Source organism: Populus nigra, chromosome 18 (genome assembly GCF_951802175.1).
Source record: "Populus nigra chromosome 18, ddPopNigr1.1, whole genome shotgun sequence".
NCBI classification, from domain to species: Eukaryota; Viridiplantae; Streptophyta; class Magnoliopsida; order Malpighiales; family Salicaceae; genus Populus; species Populus nigra.
The window spans coordinates 2,686,510-2,706,847 of record NC_084869.1 but is presented as its reverse complement, the minus strand read 5'-3'; the positions used below and the strand labels follow the sequence as shown (position 1 = coordinate 2,706,847).

Sequence of the window (20,338 nt, the reverse complement as noted above, 5' to 3'; positions counted from 1 at the left end):
ATAAAAAATAAATTTTTAAAAATAAAATTAAAATTATTATAATATATTATCAAGTGAAAAAACGCTTAAAAAATATTCATTACTACACCTTTAAATACTATTTTCATCTTAAAAATATTGAAGCGGAAGCGCTCTACACTCTATGTTACTTTTACATCTTATTGGAGAGTTTTGTTTTTGTTGCTGCACCTGTTTTTCAAATTATTTTTTTAAAAAATATTTTTATTAGTGTTTATTAATTATTTTAATTTATTAATATCACAAATAAAAAAAATAAAACAAATAAAATATTATTTTAATATATTTTACATTAAAACATTCAAAATATATAATTAATGGATTTGAACAGGGGGTATGTCGCCATAAATGACACCATAATACAATTTAGCCAAAACGAAATATTATTTTACGAATGATTTAAAAAATGTACCTCCCACGTTAGTGTATTTAAAGTAATTTAATAAATTCTTTAAGGTGCCAGCTTAAAATTTAAATTTAAAAAATTGAAAAATAGAATATTTTTTCTCAACTATCAATCCAAATTTTTAAGGTTAGCAAACACCTGATGTCAAGCAACTTCCAATAATAAAACACTTCTATAAAAAAATCTATTTACTTAAAAAACAAATTCATAATAGGGAAATGAAATTGAACGTAGGATCATGCAACAAGAGTAGTTGTCTTGTTAATGCTAGTTTGGAACTGAGTTTGAATATATTTTTTTATTAATTTTTTTTAAAAAATTAATTTAAATTAATTTTTTAAAATATTTTAGATCATTTTGATACCATAATATCAAAATAAATTTTTAAAAATAATAAATATATATTATTTTGATATATTTTTAAGCAAAAGAGACATTGAAAACAAAATATTTACCATAGTTTTAAACACTCTATTTTTCTCTCATAAATTATCATTTTTTCCCTCATCTTTTTCAACAATTGTGGTCAAATAATGTGATGCAAGGGTATTTAAAAGTATGATAGCGGTTGTTTTTTAAAGTATTTTTGTTTGAAAATATATTAAAACAATATTTTTTTTATTTTTAAAAAATTATTTTTGATATCATCATATCAAAATGATTTGAAAATCCAAAAACTATTAATTTAAAATAAAAAAAAATTTAATTTTTTTTAAAAATACTTTTAAAATATAAAAATAAATATATTGATCATGAAAAAAAAGTAATGAAAAGATTTATTGCTATCCTTATATTATAAAAAGTTTTAGAACCCAAAGCAAAGTTTCATTTTAATCCCTGTAACCTATAAATAAATATTTATTTACAAATCGGTCCTTGTTTGGAAGATGTTTTATCCTTATATTTTATAGAAATTACACTCTGGCCTTAATGATGAAGATCTTTTATAATCTTTGGGTTCAATAGATAGTTCAATGCTTTGCCCCATTTGTCAACGTCTGCAATTTTGAGTGCTGCAATATTCGTGCAGTTTTTGTTTTTAAAGTTTAGACATTTCACTGCAAAAAATTGGAATCCCATCAGCCATCATCACATCACTGTCACTCTCCCATTCCAATGCCTTGATGCAGTGTCGATTTGATTCTTGTAGCAGAGACCTCTCACACGCAAATTCTTATCGCCAAAAACCCAAAATTTTATTCTTCGTTTATTTATGCTGCGTGTTTGAATTTGTGTGACTGGTTGTGAATTTGGAACCTGCATTAAATTCCTCAATTGATTTTCAATAATTTCAGAAAATCTAATCATCGCAGTAGAATGGGATCTAGTCTATGTCATGTCTGGAAGGCTAGCAACCTACAGGGTCCAAGGAATTTACTGATGGGGCCATTGGAGCTCAATCTTGATGTGACCACTGGATCTTAACGTTACACAATGGCTCGAGGGGGGATTGCAATTTAAACATTCAAATACGACTGTCCAGTTGCCATCTTCACCACTGTTTTGAAATTTCAAACATACATGTTCCTTTCTAACTTTTGTCAGTTTCCTTTAAAGTTCGAATTTTTTGTCAGTCTTTCCGTGTGTAGCCTGTTAGCTAGAGATCATGACTGTACAAAGGGGTCCATTGCTTGTTGAGATGGATGTTGCTTATATAAAGATCCATCCTTGGCCACCAAACAACTTTCAGCTTGCAATTCATTCACATTTGAACTAGAATGGGGGACTTCTCTTTACTTCAAAACACCCCAGTTGAGTTACCTACAGAGGGAGTTGATGAGAGAGTGAAAATGTTGCTCGAGTACTTCAAATCAGAAGAAGACATGGGATGTGGCGACAGCTTTGCAGAGAGAGCTGAATGGTACTATCAGAAACGCCCTCAACTTCTTGCTTTACTTCGAGACTTGTACAATGGGTACACAGCCTTGGTGGACAGATGCAGTAGATTGGAAAGGGGCAAGAAACTTAGCAATCATTTCTCATTTCCGATGTTAACGGCTCTTGATGATGACCAGGATCAAGAAGGTAGTGGTGGATCTAGCAGCTGCCAGTTTCTTGATTGGGATGCTGAGAGTTCTATGTCTTACCAACAACCAACAACCCCCTTTCAAGATGGCAGTGATACCGTTCTTGGCATCGATGAGGTTGTAGTTGATCTTGTAATGAAGAATGTAGAGAATGATATATTAGCAGACCAGCTTAGTGAAATGGAGAAGCAGCAGCAAGGCCAAGAATCAATATGGAGAAAAGTAGAGCTATTAAAGAAACTTCTTGAGGTGTTAGAGTCAGAGAGGATAGTGTTACTGAATGAGAATGTGAGATTGGGGTACAAAATGCAAGCTGTGTTGGAAGAAAACAAAGGGTTGTCATCTGAAGCAGTGTTCTTAAAGAGGAAAGCTGGTGAGCTAGCTAGGTGTGTGTTAAAGATGAGGGAGGATCATAGGGTGTCTATGCTTACTAGAAAAATTGAGGATCTTCAAGGACAGATATATGGGTTGGAGATGAGAAACAAGGACTACTATCTGCAGTTGTTGAAGAAAGAGCTGCAAGGAGAAGAGAAAATCAGCAGCAGAAAAGATGATGGCGTCGCTTTTGTGGGCTGTTGCTTTCAAATAGAGAAGCTGAAGATGAAGAAAAAGGATGGAGCTTCTGTTAGTAAAGGTGGTGCAAAGAGACGGCCAAAATGGTGGGAAAAGGTCAAGAGCATGGACTTGTTTATGTGTGGCTTTCAGTGTTCCCCTTGACATTCCATGGCTATCTCCCCAGACTGCTACCGCTGCTGCATCAGATGGGAGTTCCAGGCAGATATTTTTAGTTTTTTTTTCTTCTTCTTTTGGCTCATATCAATTAAGTATGAGATAATACTATCTGATGTCTTAATTTCTGTTTAATCCTAATAGAGATAGTAATATTTTATCTAATTAGATATTCATATATGTTTTAGCTGATGCTCAAAAGTTGGATGGAAAAATGTTGATTCTGGCTTAAAAACTCAGTGGATTGTGTGAATTTGGCAAACAGATTTTTCCAAGAAATTTGAGTATCAATGCCTAAATTGCTCGTGGGATACTGAAGATGCACTTCTTGATCATGCTTGCCTACTAAACAAGTAGAATTACCACAGGATTTTCATTTTGATGTTAAGAAGTTTTGGTTTTGTCTTTTGTATGCAAGGAGATAGCATAAAGAAGGAGCCGTCAACAGGTAAGCTCCCCCATGATTATGCCATTGTTGCACAGATGAAGAAACGGGCCCCCAAAAAAAGTAGTTAAAAAAATTTAATTTTTTTTTTAAAATTTAATATAATTTATATAATTTAGATTGTTTTGATATGTTATATTAAAAATAATTTTTAAAAAATTTAAAAATATTATTTACATGTATTTATTTCAGTACGAGAAATGAATGTTATTCTGGCTTCTTTGTATTTCATTTTTTTTTATTTAAAATGAAATTTTCATTGACCTTATATATTTTTTTAAAAAATAATATAAAAATATAAAAAATATTAATTTAAAGTAAAGATAAAGATAAAAAAATTTAAAATTTTTTAAAACTAAATAAATATATTTTAATAACAAAATTCAACATATAATATGAAGAAAAAAATTATCAATAAACTAATTTTTATAAAATATAAAAAAAGTCATGTTAATTTATTTTGCTATGGTATAAAAACAAATTCAATGAGAGAGGAAAAAAAATTTAAAGAAGAAAAAGAAAAAAATAAAAATATCTTAAAAGAAGAAAAAAATAATTATCGGCAACTTTACTATGCGCTATTAATAGCGTTATTATAAAAAACATTTTATTTAAATATAATAATGATGCAAATATATTCCTTATTTTTAACTTAAATCAAGTATTTTTATATTTAAAAGTTTTATTATTATTAATCTGATACGAAATTATGGGATAATATGCTAGTAATAGGCTAGATGGATTGCAGGGTATAGAGGCCAATATAAAGCCCATCTATTAATTGGGCCATGCAAGTTCTGACCCAAAACGCATTTTTGGCGGGTCGAAACTCGAAACGCGACCTTAATGGACGCTTCGAAACAGTTAAAACTTAAACACAGAGACAGTGAGAGGAGAGATGCTAAAGTGCACAGCAAAGAAAGAAGGTGTACAGAAAATATTCTCAAGATGTTGACACGTGCAAATTTATTGCATACGCACCGTCAGATCTACTGAATGATTCTCTTTAAAAACGCTCATATACACAACGCATAAAAAGGGTCTCCCTTATCGCCGCCTGTTATTGAGAGCTGAAAAAACACTCTCCTACCTCTCTCCCAAAACCCAATAAACAAACAAAGGTAAACAAAAACCCTAAAAAGCCTAGATTCATTCATATTTTTTTACATTGGCTTTTAATTCCATTGCTGTTATCTTTTTTTTTTTGGATTTTTTTCATGTCTTTGCATGTTCAAGTTTGCATCTTTTTATTCATTTCTAGTTAATGCCAGTGTATTTTTGTTTTAGTGGTTTTTGGTGATATGGGTTCTGCTTGCTGAAGCCTGTAGAGCTTGATTTCATGGTTTTTGTGGTTTGAAGTGAAAAGAAACTGTTAATCTCTGTTTAGGGCTTTTGACTATGATGTTTAATGAAGTTGTTTTGTTACCCATAATGTGATTAATTTGGTTTGTTTTGAAGTTAAACTATCAAGATTTGAGTGAAGTACGAAAATTTAAGCCCATTTCGAAGTATTATTACTGAAGGTTTAATAATGGTTTTATCTGCTAAGTAAATTGATTAACTAGTTATAACTGGATTTGCTATTTTGTTTACTTGTTTTGGTGGACTGTGTTTCTTGAGTTTGTGGAACTAGCTTTATAATCTCTAGTTTGATAAGAACTTGTTAGCTGTTAATTCTTGCTCTCCTAGAGTTGCCTATAATTATTATAAAACCACCTGATTATACCAAAGCATAAAATCAAAAGAGTTTAAATAACAATCAAAACCAAAATTTTAGAGTCTTAAGCTTAATCATGTGGAAGCTGTTTTGGGAGGATTTAGTGGATATGATTTCTTCCATTTGGAAGCTCTAGTTTTTTGTTATCAATTCCAATTCCTAAGCTCTTATGATATAAACACGAGCTTATTTTTTGTGGCCTTTAGTTCATTCATTCTTTTTATTTTCTAGATTTTAGTCAAACCTGGTATATTAGTAATAATAGGTAAAAGAGGGTCTGAGTTTTACTGCTGTTTGGGACTTTTGGGGGGAGGGGAGATGTTAGGACCCATGATATTCAACAAAAGGTGCTGACAAATTGCCCTGAACATGGAATGTTAGGCTTTTGGTGCCAGGCTATTTTCTCCTTTGATGTCTTCTATATACCTATTATATGAACTAGTAATTCAATTTTCTCTATGGTTAAAAAAATGCAGTTTTTAAATTGTCACCTTTACATTATATTCTGTTATCATGAATGCTTAATGGAACATGCTGGCGATTAATAATCTTGTTGTGGTTTGGTTCTTTCTGTATATCTAGTGCTTTTTTTCGAATTCCTTGTAAACATTTTCATGTTAAGTTTTTAATTGGTCAATGCATTGTACAATTCTTTTCTTTGTAATCCTTTATCTCTTTTATACAGATGGATCGGGAGAAGCTTATGAAGATGGCCACTGCAGTTCGTACTGGTGGAAAGGGTAGCGTGAGAAGGTGGGAAGACTATTCCATGGCAACTATTCTAGCTCTCACTGGAATTTATCAATTAGCTAAATAATTATATTGTGTTCGCATCAAGTAGCTGAGTGATGAAAGAAGTGTAAATTAATGGAAGGAGTTGTTTTAAGTGAAAGTGCCATATCGGAAATTCAGCTGAGCAGCATACTGAGTGAGATTTGTGTGGTCTGGTTTTGCGCATGTTTTATCTGTGTTATGCTGATTACAACTTGATTGGTTTTCTGGATTGTGTGAGAAATATCTGTTGCCTGGTTCTATAGAGTATTGCTTGCAGTTGGGTATTTTGCATTGAAAATCTAAACATATGTTTCGATGAAGCAATTGAAGTTACTGATAAAGAAAAGATTACATGGCTGCTGTGTTGTACGCTTCTGTTGTGCGCTGCTAATGAGTTTCTTTTGAATTTGTACCTTTAACTGCAGGAAGAAGAAAGCTGTCCACAAGACTACTACTACAGATGATAAAAGGCTTCAGAGCACCTTGAAGAGAATTGGAGTGAATGCTATACCTGCAATCGAGGAAGTCAACATATTCAAGGATGACATAGTCATCCAGTTTCTAAATCCCAAAGGTAAAGCTGACTACCATGTATGGACATGATATGCTCACTTCGTTCATATCCTTCTGGTCAAGTAGTGGCTAATTATTATTTTGGTTTTAATTTTGCAGTGCAAGCGTCCATTGCTGCCAACACATGGGTTGTCAGTGGTTCCCCACAAACTAAGAGTATGGCTCTAAGACTTTCTATGTAAACCCAGAAATGAAAAGTAAATCATTTCTGTTAATTGGTTGAACACAAGGAACGTTCCACTCACCCAGTGGCCAGTGGTTAAATGTTCTTGGTTTTGCCATGTTGAATTTGGTTTTCTCAAAGGAAATTTACAGCTAATTGTTAGTTTACTCATTTAGTTTGCATGAGATTTGACATGCAAATTTGTTGTGATTTTTCCTTTTCAGAATTGCAAGATATTCTTCCACAAGTTCTTGGGCATTTAGGTATGCTGTTTTGAGTTTATTCTCTGTAATCATCTGTGAATTGTAACTGATACTCGGTAATAACTTCTACTTTCTTATGTTTCTCTGATCTGTAGGTCCTGATAACTTGGACAACCTGAAGAAATTGGCGGAACAGATCCAGAAGCAAGCGCCTGGTGCAGGTGCTGCCGCTGCAGATGCGGCAGCACAGGACGATGATGATGACGTCCCGGATCTTGTGCCTGGAGAGACCTTTGAAGCTGCAGCAGAGGAGGATAAAGCTGCTGCTTCTTAGAGAGAGATTTAAAAGGATTTTGTGCTATTTTACATGCATCCTGTGATTTTGAAGTGTCATCCTTTTTTTTTTAATGACATCGTTCTTAATCTTATGTTCTCTGTGACTCATAATGGTTGTTATGTTGAGTTTTCGATCCAATATACTTTTTTCTGAAATTCGTGATTGATATTTTCCTGGTTGAATGTCAGCACCGCAACCACGGCAATGCGCGAATCATTATATTATAAAAAAAATTATAATCTCCCAGGAGGTGTTATCCCGTGAAAAGCTCTTTGGAACTCTAGTTTAGCTGGTTTCGACTAAGAAATCACAGGTTTTGCTTGCTTGGTGGGCTTGGAATGCTAGACTTGTCAATTTATTCGGTGAATTGCTGGGAGTTGATGTAGCCCATGTTGGATTAAATATTATTCTAGATTGAAGCAATGAACTTATTTAGCCAGTGTATAAAAATAAAGATTAATTTTACTGCTGGGAAAGCAAGACAATTTTCCATACCTTATTCCAGGTTGGAGCTATGAACTTATTTGGTCAGTGTATGAACCGAGGATAACTACAACATAGGTGGTCTTCCTATTTTTTGGTACTTGAAAATTTGTGTTGTTGTGGTCTCTAAACTTTTTTTTTTCAATTGCATCCCTTACATTATATTGATTGACATGATTTTAAAGCTCATAATTTGTTTTATTTTGGGTGATATTGTATTTATGATATAAAAAAATATCCTAACATTAAATTGATGCTTTGCAATTTTTTTTAAAAATTTTTTAACTAAAAAATTAAAATAACAAGGATCAGATTTAATATAAAAATAAAAACCTTTTTTCTGTTACTTCTCATAGCCATGAAAAACTACAATTTAGAAGATTTTACTTTATATATATATATATATATATATATATATATATATATATATATATATATATTCTGTTTTGAGAGTCATATTTCAGTTCTAAAACTTTATTTTTATATGTTTTAGTTCATAGAATTTGAGAGGAGAGAGAAAGCCGTGTAGAACTAGTGAGGAAAGAGAAAGTATATCGTTACTCATATTTTGACCACTAAAAATATCGATTTTGGTATCAATAAATTCATCTCAGAGATAGAGATTTATATAAGTGTTTTTCTTTTAACATGTCATAAAAAATAGATCGGGACCTTTAAAGTTGTTTTTGATTACGATAGATTTTATTTTTATTTTTAGAGTGACTATGTGTGTTTTGAGATTTAAAATGAGTTTATTTTGGTTTCTGTAATATTTTTGATATTTTCATGTGAAAAGAAGTTCAAAAATGACTGGAAAATCATCAAGAAGATGATACATTGTTTATATATATATATATATATATATATATATATATATATATATATATATATATATATATATATATATATGAGGAGTAGGTGATGTGTCGTTTATCCGTTAGAAAAAAAAGGCTCATGGACCTTCATCCTAGGCCCATGTATGCTTGGTATTTTTCTTAGATATCTCTTTATTTTGTTTTATTTTCTAACAGAAAATTTCTTTAAATTACTTTATTAAAATAATATGTAATTGATTATCTAAGTATGCCATTATATTATGAATATTATAATGTTTTATAATGATATTATCTTTTGTTTTTTGAATATATAATTATGCATTAGTATAATATGTAGATTTTTTAAAAATAATTTTCTCATCAAATATTTATTGAATGAGAATAAAATATATAGATGGTATCACTACTTCGACGCTAACATGTCTTCTTATGACCGAACGACTCTCATCAACTTTAAATAAGACATTCTAACATTAGCTCGTCAGCCAAAATAGTTCAAGACTCCTGTTGCACAAAACATGTTTAGTGTGATAAATGATTTTGAATGAAGATTCTTTTTTATTTATCATAGAATGATCTGAATTGGAGGTACATGATGATGTTTCAAAATGCTCAGGAATGTTGGTTTTTTTAATGTTTGGATAGAGGGTAATTATATGTTTACGTTAATATTTCCTTTTCAGCATTCAAGAAGTTGATGAATTAGTGATAGAAAATACAACACTTGTAAAATAGTTATTTTTTATGGGATTTAAGGACTATTCAATGATAAAATCAGTGGCTTTTAATAAGAGATTACAAAAAATAAAAGAATAAATTTTAAATTCTTAAGAACAAGAGTATTTGTTTTTAGTTATTAATGATAAATGCTTTGTAAAAATAAAAGTATGAATAAAGAATATGAAAAATGTAAATCCTTTACATGTATGGTTCAGATGGTATATATAGCCTCTAAAATTTGTTATGTTACTTGAATGGAGAGGTTAGAATATCGTCTCCTCCTGATAACATTAATAAGGGATAAATATCCCTTATACAATATTAATAAGAGATATATGTTGTTTACACAATATTAATGAGGGGTTGATACCCTTTACACAATATTAATTATTGATGGAAATATGACATGCTTCTACAAAACTTTTATATATCCAATGATGTAGGGAGATGATCATTCTTGTCTTTTAATATTTTATGTTAAAAGACATAAGAATAGAAAAATAAATTCTTGTGACTCAACAAAAGGCCTAAAAAGATTGTCAACTCAAAAATATATATAGACTTGAATGGAAAGATTTCAAATCTAAGGGCGATAAGTCTAGCAATTTGTCAAACTCATATGTATTTGGACTCAGCATGTAGCTGAATCCAAGGGTGATGCGTCTGGTATCTTGTCAGACCCACTTGTACTTGGGTTTAGCGCATTGCTGAATCCAAAAATATTGGGTCTAACATCTTGTCACACACGCATGTATTTGGGCTGAGTGCATAGTTGAATATAAAGGTATTGAGTCTCACATCTTTCAGATTAACTTATACTTGGGTTCAACACGTAGTCAAACCCAAAAATACTGGGTATGACATTTTGCCACACCAACGTGTATTTGATCCCAGTGTATAGTTGAACCTAAATGTATTGGGTCTAATATCTTGTCAGACTTATAAGCACTTGAGCTTAACACGTAGTTGAATCTAAAGGTATTGGGTCTAACATCTTGTCAGACCCACGAGCATTTGTGCTAAACAAGTAGCTAAAATCAAGAGTGATGAGTTTGACAACTTGCCAAGCCCAGAAGTACTTGGGTTCAACACATAGTTAAATCTAATAGTGTTGGGTGTGGCATTGCTAGACCTATATATACTTAGGCTTAACGCGTAGCTAACCCCCAAGGATATCGGGTCTGGTATCTTGCTAGATCTACATGTATTTAGGTTCCAACACGTACCTGAATCTTATGGGTGTTGAGTTTGGTATCTTGCTAAACTCATATGCACTCGAGCTCAATACACAACTGAATTCAAAAGTATTGAGTCTAACATTTTGTTAGAACTAAATCATCTAAGTTTAGCATTCTACCAAACCAAAATATATGTACTATCATCTTGCATTTAACCCTTTTAATTATGAACTGTTAAACAAACAAATCACATATAGAAAATAGGTTCATCGATCAGTAGGTACCCTCTTTGCTGAAACAAGGTCTATATTTTTATCTAGACTTAGGTCTTTGCTTACTGTGAAATTCTTAAAATCACTATTAATTGGTGATGGGTTCAATAGCATAGCCTGCATTGCAAGTGAACATGAAAAGTGAATCCATGGACATGCAGAAGAGAAATATTATCCCCACTCGGACCAAGACATAACTTTTACTTGTTCAAATAACAATTAAGGTGAAGCAGGGTTAGGAACAACAAATCTCTTTATGATAAACAGATTCATTTTGCAAGTTCGTTATTACAGGTAGCTCCTACAAAAGATCAGACTAATGACGTATACAATATTTAAATTCTCGATGTAAATGCTACATAGTTGGTTCTCATCCTTCAGAGACTACAAGTGTAATAGGAGCATCCGTCGACAAAAAGATCACCCTAAGATGATCATCTCATGGCTATTGAGAACGAATCAAATCAGATGGTTCTATTTCTCAATCTTTCTAACTTGCTCCTACGGAACCAAGAGGTTGAAAAGATTGAGAAAAATCAGTCATTCACAACCACTGATGAAGGATTTCTCGAGAAGTTAAGGATTAGTAATCCCTTTTAGAAATCGAATGGATTCGGTCTTATACATACGCGAGGAAGGTAATCAAAAAAGAAAGAAGAACTCATCTTATTCCAAAACTGTAAAATCAGAATTTCGATCAAATCACACATCGCAATATACTAAGTCTTTTAATTGTTTAAGAGGTTTATCTAAAAGATTGACAATATAACTAGGAAGACGTTTCAAATACCACACATGAGTTACTGGGCATGCCAGTTTAACAAATGGACCTTTACTGAATTTTTAATCGTGGACATATATATATATATCCTTATCATACTAAACCGACTAGCATTATTGGTATCAAACCAATAATGATTTATACAAGCTAAATCTTCTAATCGATAATTAGGTCAAAGAAAAAGTTTTAATTTAATTAGTTTATTTTTATCTTTATCAAAATGTTTGCTTTTATCTATAATGTGAGCGTGGCTTTTTATGTTATTATTATTGATAATTTCTGTATTTATATCATAATAGAGCTTTCTTGTACATAAAGATTATGAAAGTAACCTTCAATTGTCGTTTGAAGTGTAGGGTTTGGCTGACGATACCCTTCAAAATCAAACACTAGGCTAATTCCATTACATATTTGGACTCACAGGTTGCAAAATATAGGATTGCCTCTGCTTTTGGTACTGCATAACTTTTACATATTTGGACTCACAGGTTGCAAAATATAGGCAATACTTTTACATATTTGGACTCACAGGTTGCAAAATATAGGATTGCCTCTGCTTTTGGTACTGCATAACTTTCAATTTGTCTCTGAGAAGAACTCAACCTTCTCCATGTTACCAAACCTTTTGTCAGCAATGGAGTTGCCACTGCAATCGGAGAAATGAGGTTCAACTTTTATTCCATACTGCACCAGCTTCACATAGTTTCTTAGCCACTCTCACCATGGCGTGCTTTGATGCTCCACATGCACGAGGAAATTTTCCGCAAATTACAGAAACTAGATTTGGAAGTGAAGAAAATACATCGTCTTGACTGGAATCATTATCCTGGCGGCATGTTTAGCTCTGAGAAAGCACCAAACAAAATTGACATCAACAACCCTTTTGAATTCGTCACCGGTGGTAGCTAAGATTCTGGGATCTACGTCGCTTGAAACATCAGCGTTGTTGTATAAAACATCAAGCTTTGCATTCATGGAGACAGCCAAGTCTGCAACGTTTTGCACATCGGAGTCGCGTGTCACTAGGAATGTAAGATGTTGAATTTTGGGAGCCAAGTTCTTCATATAGAGGCAGCGACCAAGTTCATCTTGGATATTGACAACGAGAACCTTGGCATCATGTTGTATAAACAACCTTGCTATAATGCTATGGACTTGTACTACTCCACTAGCTCCACCGGTTATCATCGCCGCCTTGCCAATTATGTAACAAAACTGAAGTTTATTCGACGAGGGAATCCAAGGCCTGTTTTATTCTTGCTGTCATGTCAATCTCACATATTATCTTATATCATAAATCATTGGAGCTAACACAGAATCCCTAACTTGTTGGTTGGAATTAGCATAACATAAACACATGATTAGGTGCTAAAGATTGGATCCAAAATGATTAATATGCTCTCACTTTGTTGGGCATGCCCATCTAAATATCGTGAAGCTCTCAGGTAAAACTTGAATTTGGATTCATCCTATGTACACAAAAGTTATATTTTTTTCTACTAGTGTATTTTGAAAAAAAAATAATCTAGTTTTCACCACTTTTTATATTTTATATTTATAATCTATACATGTATGATCTAACTAATATAACATAATCCTTATTCTATTATTCCTCTTAGCCCTAGGGTGAGGGTTTAAATCTGAAACTTTCAAGTGAAAATCACATAAATAAGAGCAAGCTAGAAAGCAAAACAAGAAGTGGGAAGAAAGGAAAAAACAACAGAGGTAGAGATTCTAGACAGACTGAGTCCCCTAGCAGGCCCCATCATCAATAAAATACTCTCATTTCTTAACCTGAAGCAGGCAGTCCAGACTTGTGTGTTGGCCTAAAGATGGGAACACTCGTGAGCCTCTCTTCCAGACCTTAACTTTTGTCAGCAGGAATTAAGTTCACCATCTATTCCAACGTGGGCACGACCTAGCCTCCCTTATTAACGGGAACATTCATGTTTATCTACCTAACGGTATCCGGGAACATGGTGCATTTGCTGAGAAAGAAAAGTCTGCTTAGACTTGATCAAAATGTTTAACGGGGGCTATATAATGCAGAATTTGCCCGCCTAGCTGCTCCAACTGTTGAGGTATTCGAATCCATCTTCAAAATTTTTATTCACATTAGCAAAAATCTCTATTTTAGTTTAAAATATCAAAACAAATAAAAAGTATTTTTTTATCATAAACTAATTAGTAATCATTTAGGTCTTGTATTATTAATATAGGATTGAGATTTGAGATTGATGAAGTGATTTTTAAGTTTTTATTTTTATTATTATAATTAATAATTTAATTTAACAGATTAATTTGATGACTTGTTAATTTAAAATTTAGTTTTAGTAGAGTTTCAAATTAAATTAGATAAAAATTAACTCGAAATTGATTAACCTAAAGAATCAATCTATAACTCAATCAATATAATTAAAATTTAAATTAAATTAACTTCAGCTAATCCACACAAATTATAGGATCATTAGTTAAGCACGAGTTTACTAAAAGTTTGATTATGACACCACAGTAGTTAGCCTTTTCGTTTACTCATTTTGGCATGGTGGCTGGGAAACTTAGAATTTAAGCTGCAAGCCTGCAAGAGGTGTAATGGGCCTGAAAACATTGGATTGACTACAAAACAGTCCAGCAGAAGGAAACTGCATAAGACGAGCATTTCTGACACTCAATGGCAATGCAGTTGAGCATGGAAAGCTCAAGAGTGGGTGAGTTAGACATAGAAGAATGCAGCAATTCCAACAAGGCAAAGAGGAGAAAGAAGAAACCAATTTCGAATCAGGAAGAAGATAAAGAGAAGGATGCCAATGTCATTGGCAGGTCTAAGAAGAAGAAGAAGAAAGAAGGGACAAAAACGTCACTTCTTTCTGCTACTACTAGTCCTTATTACAATAAGTTTGATGAGGCTTACGAAAGGAAAACAGCAGACAACACATGGAAGCCACCACAATCTGAATTTGGGTTCTTGCATAATCATGCACATGACCCTTGGAGAGTTTTGGTCATTTGTATGCTCCTTAATCGCACTGCTGGTACTCGGGTACTCTATATGCTCTCCAAGTCTCAGTCTTTTCCTGTTCTTTTGGTGGTTTTATTTTCTTCTTGAAATTGATATTTGTGGGTATTCGTGAATGTTAACCTTTTAGCTGATTACTTTGTGAATTTTAGTTGTTAATGTACTGTTGATAATTGGGTCTGGGTTAGAAGACTTGTTGGGATCTTGTAAATTAAAAAGTACTGAACTTCAAATAAAAAAAAAAATTGAAACTTTATGGTGCTATTTATCTGTAAAAGATCTTGGAAATTGTTTCCCTATACAAATAGGAATGAGGATGGATGATTCATGTAGCTCGTGCAGCCAATTTCGGATTTACACTTCTTTAATTGTTTGACAGCTTCATAGAAGTTGGAAGGTTTTCCTTTTTGTACCACTAGGTTGTGTACTTTCCCACTGTGTTTCTGAATAAAACTTCAAGTAATTGTAAGCAAACTTTATACTGGCCTGAGAATTTGAACGCAGCCAGCTTTTGCTTTGGACTATTTCCCAAGGCATTGGAAGTTGGTCTTGCCCTCTTAACTATTGTGCTCATTTGAGTGATTTTTTATGTTATTTTTGCCTGTCGAGGATGTACAAGGCGTTATGTAGAGCATCTACAAACTGTAGTTAGTTAAGACTCTCTAAAGAGCTAGGTCCTCTCTGTTACCAATCAACTTTTTAAGGTTCATTGATATATTTCTCTGGCTGGAATTTTTGCATGGTTTCATTTCTTTTGCTAAAAACACCAGCCTTTTAGTTTTGTACCTGTCTATTGTCTGGTGACAGGTGCTATTCCATTTCTCTACCATGTTCCACGTAATTAGAAACCAAGAACAATCAGTTCATGTCTTGCAAATTTATGTCGAACCTGCAATTAGGAGACTATATAGGTCTAGATGTAATCTTTATGGAAAGAAAAATCCCTGCCTTTGTTCATGGATTGCAAATTTATTTGCTATCATTCTTGTTCCTATAAGACTATGGTGATGGCTCTCAACAACGACAACATCAAATGTTATACAAAGATTTTATTTATACTGCCAACTGTGTCATCTTTTTGAGTGCCTAAACAAGTTGCTCGCCACCCAAGCACACAAGCAGATGTATCACTCTTAGATTCTGGGGATCATAGCTCATTGGATTCGATTGGTAAATGTTGATATTATGGCAAGACGGGGGAACTGGATGGGAATAAAATGGAGGGAGAGATCTTGTACTGGTTATTGTGAGTTAGCATTAAACATTAAGTTTTCCATTTTGGATTAGAGTTTCTTTCTTTCTTTTTTTGAATAGGGGAGTTAAGCTATAAGAATAAGAAGATTATGATATAAATGCATAGATATGATTGAGCATCATGAAGCACAAGCCTTGATTCCTCTTCCCTTTTGAAAACCCCACCCACCCTCTCAGTCCCTCAACAGGCCTTCGGTTAAGGATTGGTTTGGTTTTGTGGTATTGCTTGATTTGGTTCTTGAGTAGCAATCCTAATCTGTATATCAATTTATCCCCTTCTCCTATCATTATTTGGCAGAAAATTGGGTTGAATGTAGCTAACAAAAACCTTTTTTCAGTATTCTTCATCCACTTAATTTCGACCTGATTTCAAACATGAAGGGACCACTGCATAAGCATTGATGCAGTCAGTTTACTTAAATAGAACATAACTAAATGCAGGCTGAAAGAGTTGTAGCAGACCTCTTTACTCTGTGTCCTGATGCAAAGGCTGCCACTGGGGTTGCAACAGAGGAGATTGAAAGAGCAATTAAAAGTCTAGGTTTACAAAAGACGAGAGCAAAGATGGTACAGCGATTATCTGAAGACTATTTAGAGGAGGACTGGACCCATGTCACTCAGTTGCCTGGTGTTGGAAAGTAAGTGTAATTATTATTTTTTCATCATGGTAGATACTTTCTTCCTTTAAAACTGTGTTAGCTTTATCATGGGAAACTCTGATAAACTTCTCTAATTTCTTGTAGGTATGCTGCTGATGCATATGCAATATTCTGCACAGGAAAGTGGGAGCAGGTTAGACCAAATGATCACATGCTAAATCGTTACTGGGAATACCTTTGCAGTACCAAGAATGCTTTGTCATAAGCATCAATCTTTTGGAGGAGTTGTTGGTTGTTAGTGCATGAGCTAAATGCTTGCCATTGAATACCAGATAAAATGTTGATCAGAGGGGCGCAAAATCTGTAGTAGATGGAGCTATGACCTTGTTAGTTTCATAGGAGTCCACATTTTGACTTCGCATGAACTCAGGTCAAAAGCCCCCTCTATGTACACTGTTGTTTCCCTTGTTATCCTGATTATGGATTTTGAATCTGTCTTTTCTTGAAACTCGATTTCTATTTTCTGGTAAGAAAACGAGGAAGGTTTTTGTGCTGATTTGTTTTCCAGTTAGTGGCACATTGGCCAGATTTTACCAAAAAACTGCAGCATATAATAGCATGACGCTCTATAATATTTCTCTTCAAGTTTTCTTCTTTCACGAATGCATTACTTTGTGTCTCAATTTCTTGTAGGCACTCTAGGCCATCCTAGACTCGTTTCCCTTCCTAGCAAGTGGCTTAAATGCGGAAGTACGTTTTACATAAGCCATGAAGCCACTGTCAAGTTGCTCGAGAATTAGAAATGGCTCATCATCTTGGGATCGAAAATGGGTTGGCGTTCCATGTTTTGGCATGCGATCACGTGAAGCATTAATTACAGATATTGTCCTCATGGTAACATGGACATGTCTATAAACCACTCAAATCCAAATTACATATATACATGCAGACAATATTGTTGTCTTCAACACCTTTATTCTAGCTTCTTTTTTTTTTTGGTTTTTAGCAGTTATTAAAAAAAAATATGATAAAGCAACACAAAGAAGAAAATATTTAGAAATATAGTCATAGTTTCACAAGTCACATATGGAAATTGCGACACCTGAGTTGCAGATACCAATTTTGTTTCATGAAATGAACCAGAAAAAGAAAATATGCAGGGATATAACATAGTTTTACAAGTTGCAGATAGCAACTGCGATACACGAGTTACATGTTGCACATGGCATTTGTGATTTTATTTTAAATTTATATACAAAGCTATTTTCTTTCCCTTTCTTTCTTTCTTTTCTCCTTTCTCTCTCTCTCCCCACAGCCACCCACCCCTCCCCTCTCACTACCGTCAGCGAGACCTCTCTCTCTCTCTCGCTCTCCCCCTCCCTCTCTCCTCATTGCAGATCATCCATTTTCTGACCAAAACATCCACCATCGGTCACCATTACCACCCATATTCTACATTTAGAGGTATATTAATCATTTCTTCTTTATTAATTTAATGTAATTCATGCTAGTGTGTGTTAATTTGATTTCATAGAATGTTAGGGTTTTGAATTAGGGATTATGTTAATTAGATATAATTTGAGTTGATAATTATGTTATTTTGTAAAATAATCAATGATTTTGGGTTGTTGCTGATTGTGAATTAATAAAATTATTTTGTTAGAGTTTGTTTATTTAGGTTAAATTATGGATTATACTGAATTACATATAAAATAAGAAAATTGGCTATGAAATACATGAATTTAATTGATAATTTTGTTATGGTAGTGAAATTTGATGAATTTAGGTATTCGTTGACTAATTTAATGTAGCCGATTATGTTATTGTTATGGTTTTATTGATAAATTATGCACTTTAATTAACCCCAAGATATTAATAAACTAGAATTGTGTTTTGTTATGTTGTGTTGTGTTATATGATAAAATATCTAGTAATTTAGGAATATTATGCTTCCAGTATGGTATTATTATCAATACCGACAATGGTATCACTTATAATGGAGGAAGTCATGAGTTCTTAATTGCTACATTAGACATGTACGAGATATTTAAAATGTTATGTGATCGATTTGACTGGAATATGTTTAAAATAAAAGTTGAAATTACTTGGAGGATGTTACAAACCGGGGCCAATCAAGCTCGTTATTTCGGTGTACCAATATGTAATAATGAAAGTGTGAATTCAATGTTTGGGTTTACGATGATTAATGGGATTAATTTGCTAGAGCTTTATTTGAATAATAGATCTAGATAAAGAAACTCTTTTAGTATGAAGTTGACCCAGGTTCCAAGTAACTCTCAGATAATCACATAAGATATTAATAAACTAGAATTGTGTTTTGTTTTGTTGTGTTATATGATAAAAAAAAGTCTAGTAATTTAGAAATATTATGCTTCCAGTATGGTATTATTGTCAATACCGATAATGGTATCACTTATAATGAAGGAAGTCATGAGTTTTTAACTACTACATTAGACATGTACAAGATATCTAGAATGTTATGTGATCGACTTGACTGAAATATATTTGAAATAAAAGTTGAAATTACTTGAAGAATGTTACAAATCGAGGTCATTCAAGCTCGTTATTTCGGTGTACCAATATGTAGTAATGAAAGTGTGAATTCAATCTTTGGGTTTACGATGATTAATGGGATTAATATACTAGAGCTTTATTTAAATAATAGATCTAGAAAAAAAAACTCTTTTAGTATGGAGTTGATCCAAGTTCCAAGTAACTCTCAGAGAATCACACAAGTATTATAAGCAGTTGGTCCATCTAGGTTAGGTGGCAATGTAAGTAGAAAAATATCAATATAGGAAATTGTTAATGTGGAACCTCGGTTAAGTATGACATCTGCTTTATATTTCTATAGAAAATTTAAACCAAGTGACAACGAAGTTGATCATCACATTGATAGAGTTGATGTTGAGGAGGAAGATGGGGATACTGAGTTAGTTGAGCATGTTAATCATTATTTGGCTCCTCCCACTCCTGAAGTTAAGGTTATAAGTGTAGATAACCAATACGGATGCAATGTCTAGGCTAATAGTCGTAGCATTCAGGCTTATTAGTTGATGAATTAAAGATTGAAAAAAAAATCAAAGACAAATCTGAATGTATTACTATATTGCAATACAAGGTCCATCGTTAAACTAAAACTTATGTGTCAGTTGCAATGTGTTAGGAACCATTTGTAAATGGTATTTGCGTGGAGGATATCACCAAAAGTCTAATTCATGGGAAATTTTAAAATTTAAAGGGCCATACACATGTCGGAACCCCTTTATTTTGAACATCATCATCAGGTTGACTCAGATCTCATTACTAAGGTGATGTTAACAATTCTGAAGAGGGATTCAAGTATGAGTGCTGCAATGGTTCAAGGTACTATAGAGAGGGATTATGAGCATTAAGTCTCCTATTAGAAGGCATGGATGACTAAACAGAAGATATTAGAGTGGTTATTTGGTACACATAAAGAGTCTTTTTAAAATCTACCAAGAATGTTAATGGCTATCAGAGATTTAAATTCAAGAACAATTATCACTTGGGATCATAAAATGCTTGATGGCAATAAGATAATATTTGGGAGAGCGTTTTGGACATTTGGTGCTTCAATTGATGGATTTCAATATTTTCATCCTTTACTAACCTTTATGGTATGTACAAGAAAAGGTTGTTGGTTACAGTTGTTGATGATGTAAATAAGGAAGTTTATTCGTTGTATTCTACTATTGTTAAAGAAGATACAAACAATAATTGGAGTTCATTTTTAGATTTGCTTCGTCCATATGTGATTGTTGA

General features: G+C 33.0%; 4 protein-coding genes across 5 annotated transcripts; 3 read left to right on the top strand and 1 right to left on the bottom strand.

The window, feature by feature from the left end:
- Positions 1 to 1,921: 1,921 nt before the first annotated feature.
- Positions 1,922 to 3,597, top strand: LOC133678466 (kinase-interacting family protein-like). Its single transcript, XM_062100762.1, has one exon. The coding sequence runs from the start codon at positions 2,143 to 2,145 to the stop codon at positions 3,166 to 3,168; it is 1,026 nt and encodes a 341-aa protein (XP_061956746.1). The 5' UTR covers positions 1,922 to 2,142; the 3' UTR covers positions 3,169 to 3,597.
- A 1,002-nt stretch (positions 3,598 to 4,599) lies between these two features.
- LOC133678072 (nascent polypeptide-associated complex subunit beta-like) lies at positions 4,600 to 7,547 on the top strand. Its single transcript, XM_062100257.1, has 6 exons — positions 4,600 to 4,746; positions 6,028 to 6,095; positions 6,542 to 6,690; positions 6,789 to 6,845; positions 7,077 to 7,115; positions 7,211 to 7,547. Exons 2-6 carry the CDS (start codon positions 6,028 to 6,030, stop codon positions 7,387 to 7,389), a joined length of 492 nt encoding a protein of 163 aa, XP_061956241.1. The 5' UTR covers positions 4,600 to 4,746; the 3' UTR covers positions 7,390 to 7,547.
- A 4,691-nt stretch (positions 7,548 to 12,238) lies between these two features.
- LOC133678821 (short chain aldehyde dehydrogenase 1-like) lies at positions 12,239 to 12,850 on the bottom strand. Its single transcript, XM_062101337.1, has 2 exons — positions 12,465 to 12,850; positions 12,239 to 12,308 (listed from the first exon to the last, which is right to left on the bottom strand). The coding sequence occupies exons 1-2, from the start codon at positions 12,848 to 12,850 to the stop codon at positions 12,239 to 12,241; spliced, it is 456 nt and encodes a 151-aa protein (XP_061957321.1).
- Positions 12,851 to 14,244: 1,394 nt separating this feature from the next.
- On the top strand, positions 14,245 to 17,499 carry LOC133678282 (methyl-CpG-binding domain protein 4-like protein). Of its 2 annotated transcripts, XR_009835946.1 has the most exons (4): positions 14,245 to 14,702; positions 16,374 to 16,570; positions 16,676 to 16,961; positions 17,225 to 17,499. XR_009835946.1 is itself a non-coding variant. In XM_062100563.1 (3 exons), the coding sequence occupies exons 1-3, from the start codon at positions 14,334 to 14,336 to the stop codon at positions 16,794 to 16,796; spliced, it is 687 nt and encodes a 228-aa protein (XP_061956547.1). In that variant the 5' UTR covers positions 14,245 to 14,333; the 3' UTR covers positions 16,797 to 17,176. The 2 variants fall into 2 exon arrangements, 1 of the variants encoding a protein (XP_061956547.1); XM_062100563.1 differs by lacking the exon at positions 17,225 to 17,499 and having other exon boundaries at positions 16,676 to 17,176.
- Positions 17,500 to 20,338: the final 2,839 nt, after the last annotated feature.

What these genes read in the sequence shown, in the direction of transcription:
- LOC133678466 (XM_062100762.1), top strand. Translation starts at nt 2,143, where the DNA reads ATGGGGGACTTCTCTTTACTTCAAAACACCCCAGTTGAGTTACCTACA.
- LOC133678072 (XM_062100257.1), top strand. Translation starts at nt 6,028, where the DNA reads ATGGATCGGGAGAAGCTTATGAAGATGGCCACTGCAGTTCGTACTGGT. An exon ending in CCAGTTTCTAAATCCCAAAG is followed by an intron (nt 6,691 to 6,788) that starts GTAAAGCTGACT and finishes TTAATTTTGCAG; the next exon opens with TGCAAGCGTCCATTGCTGCC. An exon ending in TGGTTCCCCACAAACTAAGA is followed by an intron (nt 6,846 to 7,076) that starts GTATGGCTCTAA and finishes TTTCCTTTTCAG; the next exon opens with AATTGCAAGATATTCTTCCA.
- LOC133678821 (XM_062101337.1), bottom strand. Translation starts at nt 12,850, where the DNA reads ATGATAACCGGTGGAGCTAGTGGAGTAGTACAAGTCCATAGCATTATA. An exon ending in ATGATTCCAGTCAAGACGAT is followed by an intron (nt 12,309 to 12,464) that starts GTATTTTCTTCA and finishes CTCCGATTGCAG; the next exon opens with TGGCAACTCCATTGCTGACA.
- LOC133678282 (XM_062100563.1), top strand. Translation starts at nt 14,334, where the DNA reads ATGGCAATGCAGTTGAGCATGGAAAGCTCAAGAGTGGGTGAGTTAGAC. An exon ending in ATCGCACTGCTGGTACTCGG is followed by an intron (nt 14,703 to 16,373) that starts GTACTCTATATG and finishes AACTAAATGCAG; the next exon opens with GCTGAAAGAGTTGTAGCAGA. An exon ending in CAGTTGCCTGGTGTTGGAAA is followed by an intron (nt 16,571 to 16,675) that starts GTAAGTGTAATT and finishes AATTTCTTGTAG; the next exon opens with GTATGCTGCTGATGCATATG.